Here is a 10,889-nt window from a genome sequence, read left to right on the forward strand (position 1 = left end):
TCCCACCCCTTCTCTCACCCCTCAGTAGCCTACCTCTCCCCCAGCTGCGCTCTCCTGTACTCTTCTCTTGCTCCTCTTCCAGGGTCAGCCAATCTTGAAGTTCGAGGAGTTCTGGAAAAAGGCACATCTTGTCCCTCGCAGCCACCATGATTCACAGCAGCAGCATCCGCAGATTCCTCCTCCTGGTGCTCCTCGGCCTCTTTGTAGCCTTTGTACACACAGGTAAACCACTTTTTGAGTCTGATTGATATGTGTATTTTGTCTTTGTGGTTGGCTGACAGGTTTGCAGCTTTACCTGTGTATGCTACAACTAATTATGGTAAAAGAAGAAACAAGAAGACCTGAGTCTGATTTATTGAAAGAAAAAAAACGAACAAATACCACAACATCAAAACATTTTTAGTATAAGGTTTGATATTCTTAACCTCTATCGTTGTTTAGGGTGACTCATGGGCTGGGTTTGCGCCCCTGTAGGTATCAAATCAAAGATGTGTGTGTACGTGTCATTTTTGCCCTCTTTTTCCACAAACACACAAAAACAAATACACACACACACACACACGTTCACAGGCCTGGATGTGTGAGCGTGCAGCCCGATGTAAATGATGCAGTTGTTGGGACTCTTTGAGACTCTGAGCTGTGAAAGCTGCTCTTTGACAAACAGGATGATTCAGTGGCTTTCATGATCCCTGATGTTCATACAAACTCAAATAGCTGCCGCCCTCTGACTCCAGCTATGAGGTTGAAGTGGTTCTATGCAATATCCGTTCGAGGTAGTGAAACGTCAACATATGTGGAATGTATTTCATGTATGTAGAGATATTTGGGAGATAGTAGTAAGAAGCAGATTCAATGTGTTCATCTCTTAACATTTATTCACATCAACTGGTTTTCTGCACAAGTGCTATTTAAAGAACACGTTCATATTTAAAGGAACATTGCCAATTTTCAAAATACATATTATTCCTGTGAGTGAACAAAATAATGACTACTAAATCCAAACACTAGTGATAAAACTAAAATATGTGATGTCACATTTGAGGATATTTTCCATATAAAATGGATTAGGAAATATGTTATAGATGACACAGAGCACCCAGGGGAATGTTCTGAGTTAATGGAGATTTTATTTCACAACTAAGAACAGTATCAATAAAAAAAGTTATCAGAAAAAAACAACAATTAAAAAATGTATCGTTGATGGAGCAGATCCAGACGTTATACTTGATGACATCACAAGTTTTATATTACTCCCTGGCTTTGAGATAGAATAGCTAACATTCAGAAAATGAGATGTTACTCTCCCCGCCCATGCAGAACCCGTGTTTCCCTTTACGATTTGAGAGATCAGCCCTGTCACTGGGTCTTTCACTTTCACTTACTGTATTTTTCTGTTCCTTTTTGCAACATCTCTCAAATATACTTGAAAAAAAGCGTACACTGTAGCAGGGCTCTCAGGCCCAAAGGTCACAGTAAAGGTTGAGAGGGCAAAGTCGAGCATGTCCACCCTGTCCTGTGAAAAAAAAACATTACTGTCCCCTTGTGCCAAAAAGAAAGTCTTTGTGCCAAACACAATGTCAGCGTTTCTAACATTGAGGTGCCATGACCTGCCTTCGCCTTTCTAAAAATATCTTGTATTCTCTGTTGGCTTTGTACAATTTAATGTGAAACTGTGTTTTTAATGTCTCACACTCTTTAAACACAGCCAAGTGAAATGTTTTTAAGGATGACTGTGTTCTGCTTCACATGGAGTCTACACTCTGCAGCTGCTTCTTATCTGTCTGTTGTTGAAATGTAGAGTATGTGATGATTTCAACTAGAGCCAGCAATCTTGACGACATCAACAACCAATCCAGTGACTAAACCAGAATAACATCTGAGCATTGTACTACAATACAGAGAAGGGTTCATCACTAGTTTTGTAACCTAACTCTTCCTTATTTCATACATATTTTACAACGGAAAATCCCCTAAAAGTAAAAAAAAAGGTGAAGCAAGGACACATAAGTCCATCTATGTCATGTTTGAGCTGCGTCCTCCGCGGTTTAAGTTGCTTGGCCAGGTTGTCTTTCACACACACGTATCCGCGTTTTGTCATCTCTCCGGCTGGTGTGAAATCCTGACTGAAGAGGTCTACCAACAAATGGCCTTCTGTGTTTTCAGTGTCTGAAATTAACCTCCCTTACAGTCTGCCAGGCATTTATGAGTCTAGACTCAGAGTCTTGCGTATAGAGGGTTCTTGATTGACACTTAGTCATCTTTAAAAGGTGTGACTCAAAAAGTGTGCAATGATTCCTAGGCAAAGGTAATCCTTACCGTATCCTGGGGGATACCTGTGTAGTGGTGATACATGAAAAAGGAAAAGCTAAATTGTGATAAAAAATATGTTTACAGACAATTAAAATGAAAACAAGATTACACACTTTGTGGGAAACTAATCTTTAATAAATATACAATTACTAAGCTGCCATACCTGTGTAAAAAATTAAGCAATGTGTTGCAGTAGAACACAATAGTAGCTAAGCTAGCAACAAAATAGTTACCTAAAAGTAACGGATACCCATTTTTCCAAAGGTACGGGATACAAATTTAGCAAAATAACTAATTGATAAATTGTAAGCTAGAAATAATGGGAAAAACAGTTAGCTAAAAAAAATGAATTAACAGTTAGCAACTGTTCGCTTAAAGTGGTGGAGAATAGTTAGCTAAAAAGTAATGAATGAAGAAAACAGTTAGCTATAGATAAACAATTAGCAAAAGTTAGCTAGAAGTGAGGGGTAAACAGTTAGCAACAGTTAGCTAGAAGTGAGGGATACACAGTTAGTAACAGTTACTAGAAGGGAGGGATACACAGTTTGCTACAGGTAGCTAGAGGTGAGAGATACAGTTTGCTACAGGTAGCTAGAAGTGAGGAATAAACAGTTAGCAACAGATAGCTAGAAGTGAAGAATACACAATTATCAACAAGTAGCTTACGTAAATGGATAAGAAGTAGGCCTACATTAAAAAAAGAAGAATAATTTGTTACAATTATTCATAATAAAATATAAACATAGCCTATTAAACCCATAGTGACACACAACTTGATGGATGATGAAAATGATGATGAAGGGGTAATTGATGATGAAGGTAGCTCAGCTGTGGGGTACATCAGCCAAAAAAGTTTCCACTGACCGAGTAGCTAGTTGTCAGCTGACCAGAATTATGTTTTTTTTCCTTGAGGCCTCAGTTATGTTAATGCTTTAAACAGAAATTGTAAGCCTGAGTGAACTCCTTCGTGTGGAAACAAACAGCAACGGAAAACATCATGTTATTATTTTTGCCTTCCTATTAAATCAAGCTGTCCAGAGGGCACAGCCTTTTACACACAGGGGCTATTTAATAAACAAGTTTGTTTGACATCCCGTACCCAGCCGGTGCCGGTTTGGGCCTGGCCGGTTGTTACTGGTTGAAGCCCGCCGCCCTCCATGGCCGCACAAGCTGCCTTTTGTGCCCTCGGCTGAAGGCCTCATTGATGGCTGAGCTGGCCAGAGGCCCGGGCCTCCAAACCTCCAGCCAGCAACAGGACAGGAAGCTGCACACGACTCAGTCAACACAGCAGCATCAAAATACTCACATCAGAAGAGCATATCAGAATTATACCGCAGCTAACATGCTTATGTTTTAAACTTAAAAGATTTTATCATATGGACGTGAAATAAGGTACTAAGACTCTCCTTTGACAATGGCAGAAGAAAAAGAGGAAGAAAGATGTGAAGCAGGGTAAAGTTTACCAAGGGTGTCAGAGGCTACAAAGTATGTTTATGTTAAATAAACTGAGTGTAAATATGTTTGGATTATGGTTTTGTTTATGTGTAGAGTTGAGGATAGGTTAAGAGAATCAGTGAGTGTGTGGGTTTTTTGTGGGGAGGTGAAGATGACATTTTCCCCTGTTCCTCTTGATTTCAAAAGAAAAGCTATACAGCTGTCAGTTACCATAAAGATGTCTACGACAATCGTTATTTTGGTGGTTTGTCAGCACTAAGTCGTGTTAGGAAACAGAAATGTGGCCCAGAAAGCAACCTTGTTTCTTTGGCTACTGCAGAGGTGTGAAAAGTCTCAGGGTAACTTCATGCTCAGATGGGAAGAATGTCAGAGGACAATTTGGGATGGAAAGAGAAGAGAGGATAATTGGCACAGAGAGTTGTACACGAGCTGAGCCTCATACACAAACAACTGCCTCTCCTGCTAAAGCAAAACATATCTACTACTCCGTTTGGATCATTACGGTTTAAGGATTTGTTTAGACAATAGACAAACTTTGTTGAAACCTTGAAATATTTTAAAAGGCAACCGTAGCTTAAACGGTCAAAATGTTCATCCTCTACAAAGACATCCTTATGCGTAAGCCTCAGCCGTTAGCCCAGTGAGACAGAGAGAGGCTGTTGGGGTGATTACAGACGGGGCCATGTGTGCAGCCCTGCATCCCAGAGGCCTCCACATCCAGAAAATAGTCAAATAGAGTCATTAGCAAAGCTGTTTGCGTCGTCAGTGAAATTATTACCGCTAGAAAACATACAGTAAAATGATACTGGACACGGATTAAGTGACTGCTTGTAGATCAGCCATGCTTAAGATATGGTTGAGATATTGTTTGAATGGGGTATTATCAACAGTACATGGCAGTTAGCACTCCCTGAGTTTGGAAAAACAGACAGTAGTACCAGCATGGTTGCAAAGCATTGCACTGCTGTGAATAGGGACGTCATCAAAATATATTTTTAGCCCATTGAAAAGATTGTCAGTTTACGTGTGGAACACTATATTTAAAATATTTTCACTGCTTTACATTGCTGTGACAGTTTGTTCAAATGGTGAGATCAGCAATATCTGGTCAAAGCCACCAGACTCCTTCAACAAAAAAGGTAATTTTAACTCAAAGAACAAAGGAGATGCTGGTAACCTGCTGCTTCAATTAGTTAGTTTTAGTTAGACAATCAATTCCCATTTTTGTGATGTAAAAATACTATTAGCAAAAGCATGGGCCTTTCTTTAGGGAGCTTGAATACAATCTGCTGCTATCCCTGTCTACAGAAGTACACAAGCTCCCATGTCTTCTCTCTGTTTTTCCAAATGATGGTCATGATGGCCCCCATATACTGTTGGTACTGACCATGGGTAATGACGTCATTAAACGCTATTTTAAAGAATCTAAACATCCCTTTTAAAACAAGCACAAGTGGAATTTAGTTTTCCTTTTGGTCTGCAGAGACAGTTGCAGACTTATCAATCAGAGACACCCAGGACACCACGTCAGGAGAACCACCCAGTGACGTGACCACCAAAGACCCTAACCATGACACGACGGAGCAGTCCTTCACCTTCGACTACGAGGACAACACACACTCTCCGGACCTGCTCGACGAACAATGTAAAAATCATCACTTTATACACCAAATGTATTTCAATTATATGTAAACAAATGATTAAAACCATGTGTTTGTGTGTGCAGGGGTGCTGGGGCCAGGGGCCATCACAGCCATTGTTATAGCCGTCTTCTTAGGAGCTTCTGTCCTCCTCGCCCTCATCGTCATCACACTCAGAAAGTTCACCGCCTCCTAGAGTGAAATATCCCCATCTTGTGTGCATGTGTTTGTGTGTGTTTGTATGTTCTCTTTTCCCCTCTCATCTCAGTCTCTCAACTCTTTTTTGCAGATATGAGTTGTGTCTTTTGCTTCCCTGTAGATGCTATAAATTGTGGCAGGTCCCGTGACTGACTTACAGATGTCTTTCTATAAACACACTTGTAAACAACAAATGTTCCTCAACATGTCCACTTTTACTGCAGGTATAATGTTAGAAACTGGCTGGCTCTTCCAGTGGAAATCATAGCATGTCCATGTCATTCACTTTGTTTTTCCTCTTGATCTTGCATATGCTCTAAAGGGGCTTTAATGTTGTGGGCTGTCTATTTGTACATGAGGTGTGTGTGTGTGCTTTCGTCAGTGTCTGTGTTGTACTTTTTTCCTTCAAAAAGAAAGATACACATGAGGTTTGTTTAGTCTTAAACAATAATTATGCCAAAATCATGTCTTAAAATGTCCCTTGGTGTCACCCTTATACAAGTTTGTATTGCACCATTTACAAACATTTGTAGAGTCCAAATAAGAAAACATTTCAGAGAGGCTTCTTCGGTGAATGTAAACAGGGTAGTTTGGTTGTTGGTTTGTGCCTGCAGGCCAAATGTTAAGTTCGAATGTGGATGAATTTGTGATTTTTTGTCATGATTTCAATTGCAGGGGTTTGGAAATTATTTTAGAAACAATTTTACCTTTTTATTTACGCCTAAGAGTCCTCAGCCATACAAATGGATAATGCAATGGTAATATCACTGCCAAATCATTTTGTGATATTTAAGTTAAATAAATAAATCAGATGCCAAACGTCCTTGACTATTGTGTTTGTTTGTTTTTTACACATAAATACTCTAAATCCACACATTGAACTGTATAATATATGCAAAATAAACACACAATCTTTTCACAAAAGATGACAAAGTGCCTGTGCAGCATTGTTTTTGTATTTTACATGCTCATAATCTCTTTATTCTAATGTTTATCATCAATATGTAAAAATGCTACAACGTTTGTTTATTAAAAACGATTTGTGTTTCAACCGGTTTACTTACAGAAGCCCCAGGCCTCAGTTCAGTCACTCACAACAGTAGGTGGCAGTATAGCTGCCAGCTTCCTTTGCATAAAAAGGGTTTTGGCTTCCCAAAAAACGAAAACTACTTCAAACATACGTGTCAACTGTCTCTCTGATCAATTCCACTTCAAAAGCATGTATCTGTTAACTGCGTTTAAAGTTCAAACAGTCTTCCAAAAACATCATAATTAAAATGTTTTACCTCTGAATACAAGAGGGAAAAACAATCTTACGACACTTTGTATACACGCCTCCACACTTGAAACCAGGAAACCCTCAAAGATAATCACAAATCTGCCTCTGCAGAGACCTGAAACATTGAACACTATCAGACTGTGAGAACCAGCCTTTTCTACAGAAGAATACCAATAGTACCAGAATAGAAATCAAAGTATTCGAGTCATCTCTGTCGGGACTACTGCTAGATGTATACTTTGATGCAGAGATGGCAAACCATGTATAAGAAACAAACTTGTTTTTGACCTATAATCTATAAACTCAATGTATTCAAGGCAAGGCAAGTTTATTTATATAGCACCTTTCAACACAAGGCAATTCGAAGTGCTTTACAAAAATGGAAGACATTAAGAAACATATTATAAAATGGCCTTTAAAAACACTCATTTAAAAGCAAAGATAATAAAACATGAATAACAAAAGATACATAAATAAAAGTAACAGTAATCAAGAATATAAAGTCTACTGCACCAGGCCATCTCTTCATACGTGTTTCAACATTAAGAGACTGTGTGCATCACCACCCCAACACTAAGCTGAGTAAAACGTCACAAGATGCAGTGAACAACCACATCCAATGTTACTTCATGTTCATACAGCGATGGGAATTCCAGTCAGAGGAAATACAATACCACAATCCTGACAGGTGGTAGACAGACATGATAGACACGTGATGTTCTTTTTAATAATCTTTTTATACATTTTAGGGCATAACAATCAGCGTTGCGCTTTGCAAATAATACATTTAGATACATTTGATATCATTTTGTAGGTTTGTGTTCTTTTTTAAGTGTGCCTTTTTAGTCTTTCAGCTGATATCCAGTCACACCAGTAGATTTATAACTTTGGTCCAGGTTAATATTCATATTGAACCTTATATTGATCGCAATAGGAGGAATCCTCTGACTTTTTAACCCGCTCCTACATTTAAATGTATTCAATACTTTTGTTCGTAAACATATAAAAACGTTTGACATTCCCTTAAACCTCAGCTGCACTTTGGTTTAGTGCTATGTAGCAAATGTCAGTATTCTAACATGTTGTATCTTTAAAAAGCATATAGAAGTGTGATTGCTGGACAGCTTCACCCCTGCCTTGATTCTAAGCACGCTATAATGCACATCTAAACACACATTTTGCCTTGGCATGCCTCAGGAAGTGGTGATGAAACAACAAAGGTAGAGAAAGCAGAAGTATGTCTAGCTCAGAACAGACTGTCAGACTGACACAGAACATTACACCCAGACTGGCATACGTGAGGTAAGAAAACATCAAGATTGAACTGTAGATAATAAGAAAGTGTTAGGTTGTTGTTGGAGTTCAATGTTGATAACAAAAACAAAGGTTTGTTGCACTATTAAAACAATATTTAAATTACAAGCCAGATCTAATTGTAAAACATTCAGAATTAGAAGGAATTAGTTGGAATAAGTATAAAGTAATATTTGAGACTGTTCATGTGTTTGGAACGTAATTTATCGAATATAATTTGAGTCACTTGTAATCATCCGTGACTTTAACTATAGCCTACTGTAGCTTTGGTGGAAAAAAATGTTTTACCTTGAGATACATGGCCGCAGAAATATGTTTTTGTTTCTTCTCTGGGAAACCATTTCTTACTTATCAGAGTAGTAATAATCTGGGTTTTTGTCCTCTGTCTGGAGTGATGGCTGCAGAGTAACTCTAAAATCACTTCATCGCTTCAAATGCTTAAAATAATGTTTATTAGTGTTTGACTACATACAGCTGCAATGAGATTTAACATCCATCAAGATCAAGCTATATAAATTAAAGTCTCATTTAAATTCAATATTATTCACCATTATAATTAAATGTATCCCTGCCCTAAATCTAGTTTACATTGCAAATATAGTGCATGTGATTGAAACTACTGTGTTATCTAGAAAGATAGATACAAAAACAACAGCTTCTGAACCTGAGAGGTTTCACAAGGCTTGGCTCAGTGGCACATCTGTACGTTTATGTGTGGGCACAATGACGGAAAAACAGATTCACTTTGAAATCAAATCAAACCATTTCCTCTACAGCGGCAGCAGCAATAGCATGACAAGCAACTGCTCGTTCGACGCGGTGAACCACCTGATGAAATATCTGGAGCTGACCATCTACATTCCCATCTTCATCGTTGGTCTGTTTCTCAACGTTGCAGCGCTTTTAGTGTTCTGCGTCTTCTTGCGGAAATGGACCGAGTCAACTATCCACATGACCAGCTTGGCTCTGATGGACTTGCTCCTCCTCTTCCCCCTTCCCTTCAAAATGCACGCCGCCACCCACCCCTGGCGCGCTGACCTTCAACCTCTCTGCTCGGTTTTGGAAAGCCTGTATTTTGTTGGGATTTACGGCAGCATCTACACCATCATGTGTATAGCTTTGGACCGTTGGGTGGCTATCTGTCACCCTTACAAGGCCAAAGTATTGCGTTCACCCAAATTGGCTCTGGGGACCAGCGTGGGGGTCTGGGTGCTGGTGCTGGCAGCCCTCTCCCCCACCGTCTATCGCTTCAGGGAGGCCGGGAAGACGTCTGAATTCTACTGCTTCCACCACTTTTCAGAGAAAGGATGGAGCCCTCTGGTTATCATCTGCCTGCAGGTGTTTGGGTTCCTGTTGCCTGCCCTGGTGGTGGTTTACTGCTCGGTTAAGACCATCTGGGTGCTTCAGAAGTCGGGCGAGCACAGCCCCCAGAGCCGGGCCTGTGTGAAGATCATCTACAGCAGTCTAAGTGCCTTCCTGCTTCCCTTCACCCCCAGCCACCTCGGTATCCTGCTGCAGTTCCTGGTAAGAGAAACTAGGAGCTCATTTTGTATAAACTGAACTCAAAAGTGAAGCAGCTTTAACAAGATAATAGATAAAAGTGAAAACAATCTCACCTCAAGTAGCTGTTCACGAACTCTCTAAGTTTGCCTGGTCTGGTTAAAGATATAACAAACCAGTGGGCCTACGGTTATATTATTTGATCATTCTTAACACATATCATACGTAACTTTTTTTATTTTAGTGTCAAACATGGCGTCTGTGGCCATTTCACATCATCAAAAAAGATAAAATAAAGTCTATATAAAGTCATAACAAATCCTTGAGTAGAGACAAACCAATCACTGGCGTTGACCCGGCAGTCTGATGAAGAGATCATCTTCAAACACACTGATAAGAAAATGTTACACCTTTAGTGTTTTTTAAAGATTCGATCATGTATTATACTTTATATTTTAAAGGCCCTTCTATGGAAACGCATTAGAGAAAAAAAAGTATCTATACATTTTTGTGCAAATTTCTATGTATACTGTATTTGATGTTATCAAATTAACATTATGCTGAAGCTATTATTTATTTTATTTATTTGTATTATCATACATTTTACCCCCTTGTCTCTATTAACCTGATAATATGTTGCATTTTGCTGCATGTACCTTTACATTTCTTAACAAATAATCTGAGGGGAATTTCTTGATGTTTGTTTTAACTTGTGATGTGTCATTTTGTAAAGCACTTTGAGCTGCATGTGTTGTATGAAATGTGCTATATAAATAAAGCTGTATTATTATTATTAAAGGCAAGGCAAGGCAAGGCAAGGCAAGTTATTTATATAGCACTTTTCAACACAAGGCAATTCAAAGTGCTTTACAAAAAATGAAATTAAATGCCATTTTCTTAATGTCTTTCATTTTTTGTAAAGCACTTTGAATTGCCTTGTGTTGAAAAGTGCTATATAAATAACTTGCCTTGCCTTGCCTTGCCTTGCCTTTAATAATAATAATANTTGAAAATCTCGTGATCGGCTCCGATCCCCGATCACGTGATCGGATCGGGACATCTCTAGTTGTGGGTTCTTTAAACCACTGTTGTGTAGGCATGTTCCCCTAAGGCATTCATTCATATGTCACTCACTTTTCCACAATGTTATGCCATGTAGAGTACACAGTAATTCCTCCACATTTTTCACAGTA

At 39.0% G+C, this 10,889-nt stretch overlaps 2 protein-coding genes across 2 annotated transcripts in view; both read left to right on the plus strand.

Moving 5' to 3' along the window:
* The first annotated feature begins 99 nt into the window (after positions 1-99).
* Positions 100-5,965, plus strand: snorc (secondary ossification center associated regulator of chondrocyte maturation). The gene is made up of 3 exons (XM_010766340.1): positions 100-222; positions 5,249-5,410; positions 5,492-5,965. Exons 1-3 carry the CDS (start codon positions 147-149, stop codon positions 5,599-5,601), a joined length of 348 nt encoding a protein of 115 aa, XP_010764642.1. The 5' UTR covers positions 100-146; the 3' UTR covers positions 5,602-5,965.
* A 2,164-nt stretch (positions 5,966-8,129) lies between these two features.
* Positions 8,130-10,889, plus strand: part of LOC104941259 (G-protein coupled receptor 55) — a 4,981-nt gene continuing 2,221 nt past the window's right edge. The window contains exons 1-2 of the mRNA XM_010766341.1: positions 8,130-8,184; positions 8,973-9,720. Of these exons, the coding sequence (XP_010764643.1) occupies positions 8,989-9,720 (732 nt within the window). The 5' untranslated portion in view covers positions 8,130-8,184; positions 8,973-8,988. The remainder of the gene's footprint in view (positions 8,185-8,972; positions 9,721-10,889) is intronic.

Source organism: Notothenia coriiceps, unplaced genomic scaffold (genome assembly GCF_000735185.1).
Source record: "Notothenia coriiceps isolate Sejong01 unplaced genomic scaffold, NC01 NC01_scaffold00003305, whole genome shotgun sequence".
NCBI classification, from domain to species: Eukaryota; Metazoa; Chordata; class Actinopteri; order Perciformes; family Nototheniidae; genus Notothenia; species Notothenia coriiceps.

What these genes read in the sequence shown, in the direction of transcription:
- snorc (XM_010766340.1), top strand. Translation starts at nt 147, where the DNA reads ATGATTCACAGCAGCAGCATCCGCAGATTCCTCCTCCTGGTGCTCCTC. An exon ending in TGTAGCCTTTGTACACACAG is followed by an intron (nt 223 to 5,248) that starts GTAAACCACTTT and finishes TTTGGTCTGCAG; the next exon opens with AGACAGTTGCAGACTTATCA. An exon ending in GGACCTGCTCGACGAACAAT is followed by an intron (nt 5,411 to 5,491) that starts GTAAAAATCATC and finishes TTGTGTGTGCAG; the next exon opens with GGGTGCTGGGGCCAGGGGCC.